We start from the raw sequence: 20,297 nt of genomic DNA, 5'->3' as shown, positions 1-20,297 counted from the left end.
AAATGAAATAACGGTGCTGTGATGAGGAAATAATAACTAGCATTTTAAGATTTGGTTTTCTTTTCAGAAAGTCTAATATACCTATAATAAAGGTTAAAGCAATTTGTGTTTATTTTGCATTCTAGTGTTACTAATTTTAAAACAGCAATTCTAACAAAAATACATCAATTGACTATTTCTAATTCTTATCTATCTTTATCAAAAAACAACTATAAATTTACAACCAGCATTTTTTTTTAATTGTATAAATCTTCTCTTTAGAAAGGACTGCTAACAAGTGAAAATGAATGAGACAGCACCTTAGCAATTTTTTAGTAATAAAAAGTTCTTTTCAATCAAATCATAGTCTTCCTTTTGGGTTTTTTTTCTTGGCTTGGTTGATATGCCCTCCTCACAGAAAATTATCACTCATTATTTGAGCTCCACAGGTCCATTAAGCAGAGAAGAAAAGAGACTGCAGAATAATTAATGTAAATTTATTAAATTAAATCTTGAAAATACGTTATGGTCTTGGGAAAAGATCCAGAAGAGGAGCATTCATTTGCTTGCAAAGGCCATAATCTGTTCCTGGAGGAAAAAATGAAAGTGAGTGATACTCTGACATTGTAAAGTTTGTGGGCAGGTGAAGATAATACTTTAAAATATCTAAAGTGATTAAAGCAAAAATTCGGCAAAAGTCCCAGGTAGATTCTCCTCCTGAGTCCCTCCAAAGTGTCTTTTTTTTTGGCGGTACGCAGGCCCCTCACTGTCGTGGCCCCTCCCACCGTGGAGCACAGGCTCCGGACGCGCAGGCCCAGCGGCCACGGCCCACGGGCCCAGCCGCTCCGCAGCACACGGGATCCTCCCGCACCGGGGCGCGAACCCGTGTCCCCTGCATCGGCAGGCGGACTCCCAACCACTGCGCCACCAGGGAAGCCCCCAAAGTGTCTTTTAATGCAAGTTTCTCAGGAAAGAAGCTGGCCAAGCAGCAAAAGGAGTTTAAGCATCTTTATCTTTACAAGTCCCTATTCACTATTTTAAGCCCTTATATAAAGTTACTGCTTAGATGTGGGCCCTAGCACCAAAAACCTCAGAAGGGATATTTCTGCTCATAACCATGGGGGAAGGTATTCAGACAAAGATGATAATTTTACAGCCAAGAAAATTAATTCAAAGAAACCGAGTCATTGGCGAAGTCATTCCTCAGTGAGCAAGACTCCTGGAGATCTGGGAGAACTCTCTTACTTTGAGCGGAGATACTGCATTTGTAGCCTGCAAGCCCCATGTCCTGAGCAGCACCAGTGGGGTGGCACTGGTAGAATACAGCCGTTTTAGTAGGTCGGTAGCAGCCAGAAGAGCAGTGTTGTGACGCTGTCTGTCTGTTTCATAAGCTGTGAGGTGACTCATGGAGCCTGAAGGGAAAAGGATAGGTTAAATCCCTAATTCAGTAGTGAAGTTTTCCTTCCTAGCAAACCAGATACATTTATGTCTACTACATCTAGCTACTGAGGGCCATTTTCCTGATCTTCCCGTATTATAGGACCTTGGGATACCTCTCTAAGGTACTTGAATCCTTACCTAAGTCTTTCCCATTGAAGGCTGCAGTCCTGAGGTGATGGAGCAAGCTGGAGATATCCCCAAAGCCCATGTTGGCACCTTGTCCTGCAAGTGGGTGGACTCTGTGGGCTGCATCCCTAAGGATAAAGCAGAGTTCAGGTGTAGCCTCCAGCGCAGAGTGAAAAGGAGTGGCCCTGCTCTGTTATTATCTTACCCAATGAGTGCCAGCCGAGGCCGGACGTACTCAGCAGCATGTCCCAACCCAAGAGGGAACAGTACTCGGCTTTTGGCATCCACCCTGGCTACACTTGGGGGCAGCTGGCGAGCTGAGATCTTAGTGGGCTTCAGAAAGGCAACCGCATACTGCAGCATGGAGCCAGCCGAGTCGATGAAGTCTGTGTGGTTGGCATCACTCCACTGAGTAGCACCAGCCACAAAACAAAGTGAAATTTCATCAGCGACTCCAGCAGGGAATTAAACAAGGCAACCATTTAATAACCACAGCCAAGGGTAGTGGTACCTAACACACCTAAACTGATTTGTGTCACTAAAGTGACAAGTCCCTCAAACAAATGCAAAATGCAACTTCCCATCACTTCCCACAGGCTTTAGGATCAAGCCAAACTGCTCATGAGCTGCCCCTACCTACCTCTGAGCCTCACCTTTCACTAATCCTATCCTCGAAATGCACAGGCCAGCCACAAAGTAGCTCTCTACAACATGCTCTTGCCTCCACACACCCCTCTACTTAGAATGTCCTCCCACTTCTAGTTCGCCAGAATAACACCTCAGAGCATGCAGAAGCTGTCACCCCTTTTTGTAAACCTCCCTCCAAACCTCCTTCTGTGCGTGTCTTTCTCCTCAGTGCTCCCACAGTATCCTATGCATACTCTACCACTGTACCAAAACTGTCATTTCTCTATCTTTCTCTCTCACTTGACTGAGCTTCCTGAAAGCAGGGACTATTGTCTCATTTGTCCAACTCCAGAGCCTTCTATATAGAAGCACTCATAACTCTTGCTGAATGAATGTACTGCAAAGGCCTATGCCAGGAATATATATTAAATGACCCATAAGGGGTCACCATTTATCTTGGAAGCCACTTCAGTGCGTTCAGTTCTTTTTATTCTTGTTGTTACTACAGAGCAGTGGAGCTTAAGTTCTTCACTGTAAACCAGTGTGAAATCATTAGCAAGGCAGTAGAGTTTGGTGGTTAAAAGCACAGGCTCAAGGGCCAGCCTGATTTCAGAACCCACCTTAGCTGCCAGCTGTATGACCTCAGGCAAGTTACCTATCACTAAGTGAGCAGGATAATAGTACCTACCTCAATGGTTCACTGAATTAAATACATGTTAAAAAAACTCTTCACCTGTACCTGGCACACGGTAAGTGCTGGATAAATGTTATCAATCATTATCATTAGTGAATTCAGATAATGTGACATCTGAACTCCAAAAATATTGGTGTCTGTATTATCTTAAGGCTATGTCTACTCCAGTAATAATTACCATTTGTTGAGTACCCTATAATGTACTAGGTATGTTCCAAGCATTTTACATAAATTCTCTCTAAGTCTTTAGACTTTTATTACTATTAAACCCTAAGAGGTTGGTGATACTATTTCCATTTTTCAGGAGATTAACAGATAGAACCAATATTGAACCTACATCTCTCTACAAAGCTTACTCTTAAGCTCACTATGGAAATGTGCTCAGCCCCTCCCCAGAAACACTTCTGATGAATTAGGCTTCAATGGTTCAGGTACTTGGCATCTGTTAAAAATTATCAAAGTATTACAGCTTCAAAAAAAGTTACTTATCCAAGTAACTACCACCCAGGCAGCTGTTTCAGTCAGCATAGCAGTAGCCCACAACCCTCAGAAGAGCACACAAATTAATTTCTTTGTTTTACATTTTCCTGAGTCCCCTCCTCCACATAATCCACATCAAGTGTTACAGGTTCAAAGGGGCAGCTGGTTGGTTGTTCCTCTTTTCTTACTCAAAACCACCTTTCTGTATCTATCCCAGCAACATATCGTCAGCTGGTGATACTCACAAAGGCAGAGTTAACGGCATCCACAAACTTTTCCTCATCCATGCTGACCAGCTCTGCTGCATGTTCATGGGATGTGGACCAAACCAAGGAACTCAAAGTGTCTGAGAGCTGTGTCAAAAGAACATCAATACCAAGGGCTAAAACTTCTGTTCTTAAGAGCTCTCAAGCATGAAGGAAGACAAGAAGGGGTAACAAAGCCTGGGCATATTCCCTTGAAACCAGAATAAGGCTGAGAGAAAATGAAGTTCTAAAAGAGGAAGGCTTGACATGTTTAAGCAGACTAGCCAGCAGGACTTCTTACCGGAAGCAGAGCAATGGGCCCGGAGGGGAGAAATCTCTGCCAAGCTACATTGTTTTCTGTGGCCTACAATGGAGAGAAGAGTTCTTGTGAGAAGTGCCCAGTACCAATTATTATTGTTTTTTTCCCTAAGTCATAAGATATCTATATGTTTTTTTTTTTTTTTTTTTAACATCTTTATTGGAGTGTAATTGCTTTACAATGGTGTGTTAGTTTCTGCTTTATAACACAGTGACTCAGCTATAGAGATATATATATATCCCCATATCTCCCCAGTATCAGTTAAACCCGAGCAAGGCCCCCAGATGGTAGGCTCAGGATCTTACCTCCGATAAATGCAGAGTAGCCACAACAGCGGACTGGTCATAGTTCCAGCTAACATTTTGGATTCCAGCGGCCTGCCGTACTCCTGAGTTGTGGCCATCTGCACCAATCTGCATGGAGACAAGAGCCTGCTGAGTCTTAAAACCTTTTAATTAACCAAACTGTTCCAGAAGTTTGTCTCTGTCTCCTAAAAGTTTTCTCTAGTTCCCACTGGTGGCAAGCCCATCTGTGGCAGGTAACTCTTTATCATGCCTGTCTCACTCCCAGCCCCTAGAGGGGTAGCCCTACATATGCGATCCCAGCTTCAATTAACAGACCAAAGCTGGACATCTGATCCAAGAGGTGCCAGCCGTAGGTTAAACTGAGCCAAAGTCTCTTGATATTTGAACTAGAAAGCAATAAGGCAGGCACTGGAGCTGAAGAATCCTGAAGTAAGGTTGGGAACGGCTGCCATGGAAAAGGGGAAGCTGATGAGCAGAAAGAGAAAAAAATGGGAGATGCAAGGAGATGAACGACTACAGGACTCCTGAGACGGAAGGAACAGCCTCAATTTCTGACCCCCTGATTCCTGTCCCTGTAAGGCCAGCTATCCTTTATTTCAAGACCTATGATGGTCCAAGAGATTGCTTCCTGTACAGGATTTACAACAGAACCATCTTAACTGGAGCTGGTTTGAGTGGGTATGGGTCCTTATAACCAAAAGCTTTGCCTAAAATTAACTTTAACTATAGCTTAGATCTAAAACTAGAGACCCTAGAATCTAACAAGATGTGGATATGCGAGACCCCTGGCAAAATAAGAACCTTCAACTACCAACAATTTGGTCTGGAGGATGCTACCATCACCTAGGGTAATATGAACCCAAGGGCTGGAGTCTGCCATGGAAAATGGATAAGGCCAGGTATAGCTGACTGCTTTGCTCTTGTAGAGAACGGTCACTCGGTCTAGGGAGGTCAAAAGAGAAAAAACAAAACATTAGACAGTTGGCCCACAGGCTGAGGAAAACACTAAAGCAAAGTCCCAAGACAGCTTATCTTTATCATTTACTCCTAAACAAAAAAAGTAAAGATCTCAAAAATAACTCATGTGATCTATGCTATGGTCTAAGCTAATAAATGACAAGAGGCCACGGGGATGAATCAGTGTGAGGAGAACAAGGACAAAAAAAAATAAGCTCTCACTGAACTGTCACCTGCATGAGGCACTCTTCCCATCTTCATGATCCTGCTCGTTTCACTCTACGCCTACATGAACCCACATGTGTTTTCAAAGCAAATAGGGTGGGGAATACCACAGACTCAAACAAGTTCTAGATTTCATAAGATTTTTCTTCCCACTAGAAGTCATTTTACTTTTCTGATGATAAAAAGTACATGCTTACTACTTTTACTTTGTGTAAAAGTCTGAACTACAAAGAAAGGTTTAAAAAGGGGGGAAAAATCACCTTTAATCATACCACTCAGAGACAGCTAGTTAAAGCTTTGTTGTATAGCTTTCCAAACAATTTCCTATGTGTGTATATGCACACACAACCCACACACACACTCACACACACAAGTGGGATCACATGACACACACTTTTTTTCACCAATATATTATGGGACATGTTTCTAAGTGACTATTAGATCTAAATTATCTTTAGGACCTCCCTGGTGGCGCAGTGGTTAAGAATCCGCCTGCCAATGCAGGGGACACGGGTTCAATCCCTGGTCCGGGAAGATCCCACATGCCGCAGAGCAGCTAAGCCCGTGCACCACAACTACTGAGCCTGCACTCTAGAGCCCGCACGCCACAACTACTGAAGCCTGCGCACCTAGAGCCTGTGCTCCGCAACAAGAGAAGCCACCGCAATGAGAAGTCCATGGACTGCAATGAACAGTAGCTCCCGCTCGCTGCAACCAGAGAAAGCCCGTGCACAGCAACGAAGACCCAACACAGCCAAAAAAATTAAAAAAACAAATAAATAAAAAGACAATCTAGTTTTAAAATGAGCAAAAGATTTTAAACAGACACTTCTCCAAAGAAAATATACAAATAGGGACTTCCCTCGTGGTCCAGTGTTTAAGAATCCACCTTCCAATGCAGGGGACAAAGGTTCGATCTCTGGTCGGGGAACTAAGATCCCACATGCCACGGGGCAACTAAGCCCACACACCACAGCTAGAGAGAAGCCTGAGCACCGCAACGAAAGATCCCACATGCCACAACTAAGACCCGATACAGCCAAAAAAAAAAAAGATATACAAATAGCCAACAAGTACATGAAAAGACACTCAACATTATTAGTCATCAGGTAAATACAATCAAAACTACGAGATGGGACTTCCCTGGCAGTACAGTGGTTAAGATTCTGTGCTCCCAATGCAGCGGGCACAGGTTCACTCCCTGGTCGGGGAACTGAGATCCCGCATGCTGTGTGGTGTGGCCAAACAAAATAAACAAAAAAACTACAATGAGATACCACTTCAGTTACTAGGACGGCTATTAAAAAAAAAAAAAAAAAAAGTTGAGGGGAATAAAGTGTTGGTGGAGAAATTGGAACCCTTATATATTGTTGGTGGGAAAGGGACATGGTACAGCCTCTTTAAAGTTTGGCAGTTTATGAAAATGTTAAACATAGAATTATTACATGACCCAGCAATTCTACTCCTAAGTATCCACCCAGAAGAAATGAAACATGTCCACACAAAACCTTGTCCATAAATGTTCATAGCTTTATTCACAATCACCAAAAAGTGGAAACAACCCAAAATGTCCATCAGCTGATGAATGGATAAACAAAATGTTATATATCCACACAATGAAATACTATTGGGCAGTAAAAAAGACTGGAGTACTGATACATACTACAACATGAATGAATCTCAAAAATGCATTTAGTGAGAGAAGTCAGACATTAAAAAATACATATTGTATGATTCTATCTACATGAAATGTCCAGAATAGGCAAATCTCAAAAAACAGAAAGTAGATTAGTGGTGCCAGGGGCTAGGAGTGGGAATGGGGAATGACTGTAAACAGGTACGAGGTTTACTTCTGAGTAATAGGAATGTTCTATAATCATATTGTAGTGATGGTGGCACAACTCTATAAATAGATTGAAAAATCACTGAATTGTACACTTAAAATCAGTGAATTATTGGTATGTAAGTTATACCTGAATAAAGCTGTTTAAAAAAAAGAGAGAGAGAAAGAACATCCCTGAGATAACTGTTAGAGGGCTTCTTTATGGTGGACATCAGTATCTGCAGAAGGGATCCTTCCAGTAAGTCCCAGAATAACTCTAAGATAGTTCATCTTCCAGAAAGTGAGTGGAAGATGGAAGAGATAGATACCTCACCTGACACAGCCTCCAGCTGCTTAGTGAGAGCATGCATGATGACATCGTTCTCCACTATATAGCCCATGTCATCTAAATTATCCTTATCGAACATTATCAGGGCTTCTGAGCAGGCATCCCACACCTGGAAACACAAAGGGAAAGTTTGTATTACAACCCAAGGAAAAGGAAATATTACTCCAGTCAAATTGAGCATTGACTGAAGCAGAAAAACCACAGTTTGTCAGTCCCTCTGGCAGGAAGTATAAGGTGGGAAGAAAATTCTCTCATGAATGCTTCCCTCCTACTTCCTTTGACTGAGTGTAAACTGTCTGAATTCCTCCCACATTTACAGAAAGCCTGGAGAATGTGAACTCCAGTATCTTAACTCAAGATAGACCAAGATAAGCTAAAGGTGATAAAGGAGGCACCTGCATTCGCCGAAAGGCTCTGTATCTCATGTTGCAGATGTGGTCCCAGGCACCAAAACCTACAAAAGAAAGGAGTTATATATAGATCAAAGCAACCTGATGGGACTGGCATCCCTCCTGGGTTCCCCTTTCTCTCTCCTTCCTGTTAAGTAAGAGGTTGTTTTCAGTGTTCTCCAATAATAGGGAAATACTCTTCACTTCTATCCTGTTTGATGCTAGGACCTAAGCTACTCTGTTCCCCAGTTCAGATTATACAGCATGAAAAAGACCCAGCTTTCATGATCAAAGGTCAAATCACATTAAAGTGGGGGAAATAATAAAGTGGGGGAAATAAACCAAATCCGTATTTTCTTTTCCTTCATCATCCTATTGAGGATACAAACTCCCTGGATAAAGACTATTTTTTGCTTAATTCCAGAGCACTAAACCAATTCATTCATTGAGGAAATACTTATTGAGCACTTACTATGTGCCAGATACCCTTCTAGGTACTGAGCATAAAGCGGGAAACCAAACAGACAAATCTCTGCCCTTCAGCAGCTGACATTCTAGTTGGAGAGATAAACAATTAAAAAAAAAATCATAATAAAATGTCAGGTAGTGTTATAAAGAAAAATAAAGCAGTATAAGGAGCTAGAGAGTCATGCAAGAGTTTAATTTTAGATGGGGTGTTTCTAGATAGGATGGCTTGAGGGAGTAACATTTGACAAAGACCTTAAGATAATTTGCTAACTGGTTCCATGTGTACACATCCACCTACACCCTACGAGCACTTAGCATTCAGGCTCCCCAGACCCCTATAGGGCTGACTCTGGAAATGAAGAGTATGCTGTTACTAGAAGCGAATGATCGTAATTAGTTCATATAGCTTCAATTCCACCAATTCATAATGACCCAACATCACAAGTGATGTCTACATGGCCCCACGTCCCAGAGATGTCTTCCTCAGACTGTGAGTTGACACACAAACAATTCCAGGGGTCCTCATCTTCGACTATGTACTAGACTTACCAACCCCACCCTCCTCTTCCCATCCATCTCAGTGAGCTCCCTCCTCGCCAGATGTTCTGCTGACTCTGCTCTATGGGACACACCGGAAAGTCAAGAGAGACAGGAGATTGGTTCTATGACAGAGGATCTTCTACTCACTACTGAGAAGGGTTGCGGAGCCAGGGGAAATGGAGCTGACCCTGTTGCTGTAAGTTTCCGGCAATTTCCCCAGTACTTTCTTTGGACCTGCTTCTAGCAACAGGATTTTCTTGTCACAAAAGTGAATATCATATCCTAAAAAAAAAAAAAAAAAGAACAAAATGTTATATCATTTTAGGAAAATCAGAATTTATTCTCTTTCTCATTTCCAAGAGAAGCAACATATTAACTAATCCCTTAGCCCTCAGGATACAAATTTCTTACACACATAAGAAGGAAAACATCATGTGGCGTCCTAAGCAATAACGTATACTACCATTTCAGTCATGCAAAGCACCCTGCCCATGGTGGTAAGGCCTCTCCAGACAGTCTAACACCTGCCATGTGCTAAGACATAAATAATGGCAAAACCCATAGCAAGTGAACAGACTGCCCTAGAAAGGAAAAATGAAGAAAGGAAGGCTGTAGTATTTAGATACCAGATATTTACAATCTACAAAGTATTAAGTCACTAAAAATTACAAATCCTGTTCAATAGAAGAATGGGGTTAATAAACAAAATTCATTGCGGCCTCAAGATTAAGTCAAAGATAAAGAGCTTGTGAAAGAAAAGGGGGCCAAAAAATAACATCAACTGTGCCTAAAAATCTGGTCCTAAAACATGTGTATAGTGAAGTAAAAAGAGGACTTGGAGACTCTGTTACTGGGTCACTGCAGCACAAACACAAGTCCTTCTACAGTGTCTCAGAGAACGGTGCAGGGAAAAGATAAGCAGTGAGTTGCATGTGATGGAATTTACCAGAGAAGAAACACTGCAGGTTTTACTTAGTAATGGTGAGAGAAACCCCAAAGACCCTGACCCCTCTATTTATTTTGGAATCTAAATGAGAAGAAAGGCACTATTATTACATACAACAAAGAAAGTGTGAAAATCAAGGCTGGCTCCAGTCAAAAAGGAGTGAACTGCGCTGAACCCACCAGGTCAGCATGGTGCTCCCTGTCGTGCGGCAGCACCTGAGCAGCAGTTCTGCCATGGAAGATGGGAGAGGGGCCGTGCCCACAGACAGGACTACTTTCTGGTCCATCACATCTCTAGGCTTTGATCTAACAGAAGCCACTGCAACCGAATGCTGCCTGCCACCGGCTCCCTATGGCTCCTACTCCCTGAAGCCTCACCTCCCCAGCAGTGCTCTTAGAACCACACCGGCACACCTCCATCCCCAGGATAGGTCAGTTGCTTGCTCCTCTAGGATAGCTTTCATTTCATTCTTCCTTCTGTTAGTTATTTACAAATCTTTCTCCTTTGCTAGATTCTAAATTCCTTGGAGGCCAGGAATCATTTCTTTTCCTATCGCTGTATGTCCTCAGCAACAAACTGCTGTTATCTCCTCAATCCATAAAATAGATAATGTCTTAACAGACATTTTTGTTAAATGAGAAACCAGGAAATATATAAGAAAACAGTTAGATTTCCAGCCCATATTTGCCGTGGTGAGTAGAAATAGAAAAATTATTAAAATATCTATTTTAGGCTATAATATCATTATAGTTAAAGGCACAAACATATATATGACTTAGCTACTGATTGAATTAAATGAAATTATAAATTGTAGGTGCCTATCTAAATTTTAACCTTGAAATCACTTCACTCTATATAGAATCCAAGTTAATTTTGATTTATCAAATAGCAACCTAGAGCCATAAATTAATAACCTGTCACTCTTTTATGAATAACAGTAGGTTATTATATAAATAATGTTTACTTTTTTCCTGTATATCTATAAGCAAAGTTCCACAGAATCACTATTATCATTATTATCATCACTGTTAATGTTTATTAACACCTATATGCCAGGTACAATTACATATGATTTACTGTAGTATCATCTGATATAATCCATACCACAATTTTATAAAGAAAGAAAAGCTATTTTGCTCTAATTTTAGAGATGAGAAAAACCAATGTACAGAAATTGTGAGTAATTTATATAATTCCACCCAAATAGAATGTACTGGAGACAAGACTAAGGATTCAAATACATGTAATCTTATATGGACACTTGTTTCTTCACCATTTAACTTCCTTTAAAGGAAAGTTCCTTCTTATTTAAGAAAATCAGAAAAACAATCAGGAGGGAGATTGGTTCAAGATGGCGGAGTAGAAGGACGTGCTCTCACTCCCTCTTGTGAGAACACCAGAATCACAACTAGCTGCTGGACAATCCTCGACAGGAAGACACTGGAACTCACCAAAAAAGATACCCCACTTCCAAAGACAAACGAGAAGGCACAATGAGACGGTAGGAGGGGCGCAATCACAATAAAATCAAATCCCGTAACTGCTGGGTGGGTAACTCACAAACTGGAGAACACTTATACCACAGAAGTCCACCCACTGGAGTAAAGGGTCTGAGCCCCATGTCAGGCTTCCCAACCTGGGGGTCCGGCAATGGGAGGAGGAATTCCTAGAGAATCAGACTTTGAAGGCTAGCAGAATTTGATTGCAGGACTTCGACAGGACTGGGGGAAACAGAGACTCCACTCTTGGAGGGCACACACAAAGTAGTGTGCGCATCGGGACCAAGGGGAAGGAGCAGTGACCCCATAGGTAGGTCTGGAGACTGAACCAGACCTACCTGCTAGTGTTGGAAGGTCTCCTGCAGAGGCGCGGGGGTGGCTGTGTCTCACCGTGAGGACAAGCACACTGGCAGCAGAAGTTCTGGGAAGTACCCCTTGGCGTGAGCCCTCCCAGAGTCCGCCATTAGCCCCACCAAAGAGCCCGGGTAGGCTCCACTGTTGGGTCACCTCAGGCCAAACAACCAGCAGTGAGGGAACCCAGCCCCACCCATCAGCAGACAAGCGGATTAAAGTTTTACTGAGCTCTGCCCACTAAAGCAACCCCCAGCTCTAACCACCCCCAGCCCCTCCCATCAGGAAACTTACACAAGCCTCTTAAATAGCCTCATCCACCAGAAGGCAGACAGCAGAAGCAAGAAGAACTACAATCCTGCAGCCTGTGGGACAAAAACCACATTCACAGAAAGACAGACAAGATGAAAAGGCAGAGGGCTATGTACCAGATGAAGGAACAAGATAAAACTCCAGAAAAACAACTAAATGAAGTGGAGATAGGCAAGCTTCCAGAAAAAGAATTCAGAATAATGACAGTGAAGATGATCCAGGACCTCGGAAAAAGAATGGAGGCAAAGGCCGAAAAGATGCAAGAAATGTTTAACAAAGATCTAGAAGAATTAAAGAACAAACAAACAGAGATGAACAACACAATAACTGAAATGAAAAATACACTAGAAGGAATCAATAGCAGAATAACTGAGGCAGAAGAACGGATAAGGGACCTGGAAGACAAAATGGTGGAATTCACTTCTGTGGAACAGAATAAAGAATGAAAAGAAATGCAGACAGCCTAAGAGACCTCTGGGACAATATTAAATGCAGCAACATTTGCATTATAGGGGTCCCAGAAGAAGAGAGAGAGAAAGGACCTGAGAAAATATGTGAAGAGATTATAGTCGAAAACTTCCCTAACATGGGAAAGGAAGGAGCCACCCAAGTCTAGGAAGTGCAGAGAGTCCCATACAGGATAAACCCAAGGAGAAACACACCGAGTCACACAGTAATCAAACTGACAAAAATTAAAGACAAAGAAAAATTATTGAAAGCAGCAACAGAAAAACAACAAATAACATACAAGGGAACTCCCATAAGGTTAACAGCTGATTTTTCAGCAGAAACTCTACAAGCCAGAGGGAGTGGCATGATATACTTAAAGTGATGAAAGGGAAGAACCTACAACCAAGATTACTCTACCCCACAAGGATCTCATTCAGATTTGATGGAGAAATCAAAAGCTTTACAGAGAAGCAAAAGCTAAGAGAATTCAGCACCACCAAACCAACAAATGCTAAAGGAACTTCTCTAAGTGGGCAACACAAGAGAAGAAAAGGACCTACAAAAACCCATAACAATTAAGAAAATGGTCATAGGAACATACATATCAATAATTACCTTAAACGTGGATGAATTAAATGCTCCAACCAAAAGACACAGGCTTGCTGAATGCATATAAAAACAAGACCCATAAATATGCTGTCTACAAGAGACCCACTTCAGACCTAGGGACACATTCAGACTGAAAGTGAGGGGATGGAGAAAGATATTCCATGCAAATGGAAATCAAAAGAAAGCTGGAGGGGGCTTCCCTGGGGGCGCAGTGATTGAGAGTCCGCCTGCCGATGCAGGGGACATGGGTTTGTGCCCCGGTACGGGAAGATCCCACATGCCGTGGAGCAGCTAGGCCCGTGAGCTATGGTCACTGAGCCTGCGCGTCCGGAGCCTGTGCTCCGCAATGGGAGAGGCCACAACAGTGAGAGGTCCGCATACTGCAAAAAAAAAAAAAAACATGCACCTCAGTGTTCATTGCTGCACTATTTACAATAGCCAGGTCATGGATGCGACCTAAATGCCCATCAACAGAAGAATAAAGAAGATGTGGTATATATATACAATGGAATATTACTCAGCCATAGAAAGGAACGAAATTGGGTCATTTGTAGAGATGTGGATGAATCTAGAGACTGTCATACAGAGTGAAGTAAGTCAGAAAGAGAAAAACAAATATCGTATATTAACGCATATATGTGGAACCTAGAAGAATGATACAGATGAACTAGTTTGCAGGGCAGAAATTGAGACACAGATGTAGAGAACAAACCTATGGACACCAAGGGGGGAAAGCAGCGGCGGGTGGTGGTGGTGGTGTGATGAACTGGGAGATTGGAATTGACCTGTATACACTAATGTGTATAAAATGGATGACTAATAAGAACCTGCTGCATAAAAAAATAAATAAAATAAAATTCAAAAAAAAAATAAAAACAAACAAACAAAACAATCACGAGAAAATTTGGTGAGAGAATATTCAGAAGAGACAACAACTAAAAAGAAAAGTTTCTGAAATGGAAGTAAGTTTAGTCTGTTCTAGAAATATGCTGTTCACTAAAAATAATAGAATATGCAAATAATAAAAATAATGTGACACATAATTTAAAATTTTCTAGAAGACACATTTAAAAAGTAAAAAATAAAGTGGTTAATTACATTAGTTAATTTTGCTTTAGTTTATCTAATATATCTAAAATAATAGCATTATGAATATTAACAATGACAAAATTGAGATATTTTACATTAATTTTTATACTGCCTTTGAAATGTGGTATGTATTTTACACTTACAGAACAAATGCATTTAGATTAGAATATGGTATCATATTTTAAGTGATCGGTAGTCACATGTGACTGGTAGCTACCATATTGGACAATGCAGCTCTAGAGACTGAAGAGTGACCTACGGTGCCTGACGGTGACTATGGAAGAGAATGGATCAAGGTGAATTTGGAGAGAGAGATAATATACAGATCAAATAGTGCCTTCTAGACACTGGCAGGAAATTTGGACCATATCCCAACTACAGTAGGAGTCACTGGAGGGTTTTCAGTAGATTGAGATGATGTGATCACTGCCTGTTCTAGTCCAGCTGGGCTGTTATATCAAAACACCACAGGAAAAAAAAAAAGAAAATCAGAAACTCTGGATTTTAATCCCAGCTTTCACTGTTTCTAGCTTTATGACATAGTACAATCAGCTCATCAACTACAAATGCATGTATAACATTATATATGTTATAAATTTCCTTTAGTCAAAAAAAATTAGGGACTTCCCTGGTGGCTCAGTGGTTAAGAATCCGCCTGTTAATGCAGGGGACACAGGTTCAAGCCCTGGTCCAGGAAGATCCCACATGTCACAGAGCCACAACTACTGAAGCCCACGTGCTCTAGGGCCTGTGCTTTGCAACAAGAGAAGCCACTGCAATGAGAAGTACGTGCACCTCAAAGAAGAGTAGTCCCCGCTCGCCACAACTAGAGAAAGCCCACGTGCAGCAACGAAGACCCAACACAGCCAAAAATAAATTAAAAAAATAAATTAAAAAATTAGATTTGCAAGCACATAAAATATAGCCAGGTCCAATATTTTATTTTATTTTTCAATATTTTATTTTTTAGCTATTTAATATAACATTTTAGGGGTTTTCTAGTCGTGCAGTGATTAAGAATCCGCCTGCCAACGCAGGGGACACGGTTTCAACCCCTGGTCCGGGAAGATCCCACATGCTGCAGAGCAACTAAGCCCGTTCGCCACAACTACTGAGCCTGCGCTCTAGAGCCCATGAGCCACAACTACTGAGCCCATGTGCCACAACTTACTGAAGCCCGTGTGCCTAGAGTCTGTGCTCCACAGCAAGAGAAACCACCCCAATGAGAAGCCCGTGCACCACAACGACGAGTATCCCCTGCTCGCTGCAACTAGAGAAAGCCCGCACGCAGCAATGAAGACCCAACACAGGCAAAAATAAACATTTAAAAAATTTATAAAAAAATAATATAACATTTTAGGAAACTAGCTTGGAGAAAAAATATTAGAGAATATCACTTACAAATAACAATGTGAGAGGGAAATATAGGTATTTCAAGTGTAAAACATAAACTAATGTGAGTTTGAAGAAGAAAAGAATCAAGGAAAACATAAAAACTGACCTATACGGAAATATGAAGAGCCAGCTGGAAATTTTTCACTTTTAAAGCAGCTGTCTAAAACTAAGTGGATGCTGAATTATAAAGGTTGATCAGCATATAAACTATTGACAAATAATATTCTTTGGGATACATGCCATGATGATCAAGGGGAGACAGTAGCATGCACAAAATCCCAAGCAGGTAGTTTACTTGACTTCACAGGCACCTGCTCAAGGAGAGTCTCCTCACAGTGTTCAGCTCCATCTATTTTATAGGAAAAAAGCAGAGGCTTGCTCACTGAATAAATTGAATGAAAGATTTCCAAACCTTCCCCCTGCCCCCCGAGAGGTTCAACTTTCATGTTTTAACATTCAGTATCTTCTCTGAGCTTTTTTTTTTTTTTTTTTTTTTTTTTGCGGTACGCGGACCTCTCACTGTTGTGGCCTCTCCCGTTGCGGAGCACAGGCTCCGGACGCGCAGGCCCAGCAGCCGTGGCTCACGGGACCAGCCGCTCAACGGCATGTGGGATCTTCCCGTATGGGGCACGAACCCGTGTCCCCTGCATCAGCAGGCGGACTCTCAACCACTGCGCCACCAGGGAAGCCCATTCTCTGAGCTTTTGAGTGTGAATGTTTCTTTTGTAAACCTACGCTTGATAGTTTTGACTGACTTAGAGTCAGTGATTCTTACATCCTGGTGTACTCGGCCCATGACCTTTTTCTTTTGTAAACTTACACAGAGCATTCTGTATTGTCAGTATCTGTTTAAAGTCAGCCTTGACTTTAAGAATTTATACTTTTGGGACTTCCCTGGTGGCACAGTGGTTAAGAATCTGCCTGCCAATGCAGAGGACACGGGTTCGATCCCTCACCACAACTAGAGAAAGCCCGTGTGCAGCAATGAAGACCCAACGCAGCCAAAAATAATTTTAAAAAAAATTACACTTCTAAGGAAAAGACAGAAAAATAAACAATTACAATACAGAATTCTGTAAGTTTATAAAAGAATTGCTGCTTTCCCTCCTTGAAATGTGGATAAATGTGGATGAGAAAAAGAACAATATAGGAAGGAAAAAAAGTTATACAAAGAAGATAGCAAAACACCAAATTTTAACAAAATTAACAAAAATTTAGTAAAACTAAAAAATTTTTCAGATACATATCATACAAAATTGTATAAAAAGTTAGGAGGTGAAGTCACTACAAGACAATTAAGCCTTCCCAGTGTTTTTCATTCTCAAAGTGTGGTCTTCAGATCTCCTGCATCCATCTCTGGAGATTATTTGTTAAAAATACAGGCTCCTGGGCCCCACCTGGACAAACTAAGTCAGAGTCACTGGAAGTGGAACCTGGAATCCTCATTTTAAAAATATGCTCCACAGACTGGTAACAACAATTGCCTTTGAGGAGAATTGGATGGCTAACAATTAGAAATGGAAGTCTTACTATACATTCTTTATACTATATATCCTATGCACTTTTGTATTTCAAAATCCTTATGTGTTATGTCCCTGTCTTAGTTACTCAAAGCCCAAAACGAAAACCAAACCAAAAAACCCAGATGATTCTTAAACATGCTCAAGCTTGAGAAGCACCATTATAGTCCATTTACCGATAGGTAAAACCAAAATGGCTGTCAGGGAACAAGGGCATATATGGCAGAAAGTCTTGTCAGTCTCAAAAAGGATTTGTATTTCCTAATTACCAACTTTTGAGAGCAATCTACTTAACCTTTCTGAGCTTTAACTTTCTTATCTGCACAATCTAAAATCAAGAGTATTATGACAATTAAATAAAATATAGGGAATTCCCTGGCAGTCCAGTGGTTAGAACTCGGCACCCTCACTGCTGGGCCCAGGTTCAATCCCTGGTCGGGATCTAAGATCCTGAAAGCCACTTGGCACAGAAAAAAAAAAAGTATATGTGTGTGTGTGTATATATATATATATATATATACACACATACATATATATGTATGTGTATATATGCAAAATACTTTAAAAGATGCCTATCTATAGCAAGTGCTCAATAACTGATAACTATGTTTTACAAAATTACTTTGAGACTCAAGCCCATTAGCTCATACAAAGCACTGCTTCCCACCAGTTTCCTAGAAGAGGAACTTCCTAGGGAAGATGTGACTAACACCCCAGAACTGAAATCAGAAAAGACTTTCTCACTGTTAGTGACCTTTAATTTGTGAAGCCAGAAAACTCAAATTCAATTTCTGAAAGTCACCGTACAGTTGTTAAAAGCAAAAGAATTTGGTTGCCTGGGTTCAAATTCTGACTCTGCCTGGTGTGAGACTCTGGTCCTTACTTAACCTTGTTTCATCATATAAAAGATGAAACTATCTACCCCACAAGGTAGTGGAGCAGCCTAAACTACACATGTAAAAGCAAAGTCGTTACCTTAACTTGCATACAAAGTTTAACTCAAAGTGAATCATAGCCTTAAAGGTAAGAACTAAAACTATAAAACTCTTAGAAGAAAACACAGGAGCAAAACTTCATGACTTTGAGTTAGATAATGATTTCTTAGATATGACACCATAGCACAAGTGGTAAGAGACTGATAAGCTGGACTTCATCAAAATTAAAAACTTCTGTGCTTCAAAGGACACCATCAAGAAAGTGAAAAAACAACCCACAAAATGGGAGAACATATTTGCAAATCATTTATCTGACAAGGGGCTTGTACCCAGAATACATTAAAGACTCTTAAAACTCAATAATAAAAAGACAAATAGCCCAGTTTAAAAATGGGCAAAGGTTCTGAATAGACATTTCTCCAAAGACATACAAATGACCAATAAACATGAAAGAATATTCAACATCATTAGTCATTAGGGAAATGCAAATCAAAACTAGGAGATATCACCTCACACTCACTAGTATAACCAGTAAGAAAAAGACAGTAATAGTGCTGTCCAGGACATAGAGAAATTAGACCCCTTGGGATCTAATTTCCCTGGTGGTGCAGTGGTTAAGAATCCGCTTGCCAAGGCAGGGGACACGGTTTCGAGCTCTGGTCTGGGAAGATCCCACATGCTGAGGAGCAACTAAGCCTGTGTGCCACAACTACTGAGGCCTGCGCACCTAGAGCCCGTGCTCCGCAACAAGAGAAGCCACCTCAATGAGAAGCTCGCACACCGCAATGAGAAGCCCACGCACCACAACAAAGAGTGGCCCCTGCTCACTGCAACTAGAGAAAGCCCGCGTGCAGCAACGAAGACCCAATGCAGCCAAAAATAAATAAATGAATGAATGAATAATGAAAAAAATTAAGGAATGCCTTTCTTTCTAAAAAAAAAAGAAAGAAAGAAATTAGACCTCTCATTTACTGCTGGTGGGAATGTAAAATAGTGCAGCCACTCTGGAACACTGGCAGTTCTTCAAAATGTTAAACACAGAGTTTACCATATGACCCTGCAAATCCACTCCTAGGAATATATCCAAGATAACCAAAAATATATGCTTACACAAAAGCTTGTACAGAAAATGATAGTAGCATTATTTGTTATAACCCCAAAGTGAAAACAACTCAAACGTCCATCACCTGATGAATTAATAAACAAAATGTGCTATATCCACACAAAATATTACTTAGCCATAAAAAGGAACGAAGTACTGGCACATGCTACAACCTGGATGAACTCTGAAAACATTAAGCAAATTCCATGTCTATGGAAGTGTCCAGAAAAAGCCAAGCTATAGAGATAGAAAGTACATGAGTGGTTGCCAGGAGCTGAGGAGATTGGGGGGACATGGGCAATGATTACTAATGGGTTTGGGTTTCTTTTGGGGGTGATAAAAATGTTCTAAAATTTATTGTGGCAATGGCTGCACAACTCTGTGACTACACTAAAAATCATTAAATTCTATGCTTTAAATGGGTAAACTTTATGGTATGCAAATTATATCTCAATGAAGCTGTTTAAAAAACAACATCAACAAAAAACTGCCTAGCCAAGCTCAACAGACAATGCCTGATTACTTCCAACTGTGTCCAGGACTAAACAACACTGGGCGGGTCTGTTTTCCCACGCTTCGGAAGGACTCCTAAGGAGTCCCTCCCACTTTTGACCCTTCAGAATCCTGAAGGAACAAACGTTTGCCCCCGGGGTTCTGGGGTTCCTCTGGGCAGGGAATGGACCACAAGATCTACAACGCTTAGACCTTGGGCAAACAGTGCCAGGGCTCACACGGTCCTCATCGTTCCTCTACGGCCCCACTCCCCGCCGCTATCGGCCTGGAGATGCGCTTACCCAAGGCACAAGCCATAGCGGCGCCCACCAGGCCTCCCCCGGACACCACCACATCGTACACGGTGTCTGACGAGGCGCCGGCCCACCTCCGGCAGGAGACCAGCGGGCCCCTCCGGGCAGCGGCAGGAACAGTCCCCCACCGGATGCTAGCCAGCCGGGCCGCCATGGTCCTGACCTGCACCGTAATTGGCGTCCCGCTGGGCCCGCCTGGGGTTAGCACTTCCGGAGCAGAGCTCTCCAGTCACAGGCCGCTTGAGCCGCCACCTCTAAACCGGAAGTATAACGTGCAAAGAGAATAGGCCAATCAGGAAACGAACTTTGCCTGCTTGG

General features: G+C 41.7%; 1 protein-coding gene across 1 annotated transcript; it reads right to left on the bottom strand.

The window, feature by feature from the left end:
- Nucleotides 1-537: 537 nt before the first annotated feature.
- On the bottom strand, nt 538-20,204 carry COQ6 (coenzyme Q6, monooxygenase). The gene is made up of 12 exons (XM_007459722.1): nt 19,968-20,204; nt 9,113-9,247; nt 7,964-8,022; nt 7,554-7,677; nt 5,027-5,157; nt 4,216-4,323; nt 3,893-3,955; nt 3,592-3,699; nt 1,751-1,953; nt 1,558-1,673; nt 1,225-1,391; nt 538-567 (listed from the first exon to the last, which is right to left on the bottom strand). Exons 1-12 carry the CDS (start codon nt 20,131-20,133, stop codon nt 538-540), a joined length of 1,410 nt encoding a protein of 469 aa, XP_007459784.1. The 5' UTR covers nt 20,134-20,204.
- Nucleotides 20,205-20,297: the final 93 nt, after the last annotated feature.

The sequence above is a fragment of the Lipotes vexillifer genome, unplaced genomic scaffold (assembly GCF_000442215.2).
Source record: "Lipotes vexillifer unplaced genomic scaffold, Lipotes_vexillifer_v1.1 scaffold39, whole genome shotgun sequence".
NCBI classification, from domain to species: domain Eukaryota; kingdom Metazoa; phylum Chordata; class Mammalia; order Artiodactyla; family Lipotidae; genus Lipotes; species Lipotes vexillifer.
This window is presented reverse-complemented; position numbering and strand designations above follow the sequence as displayed.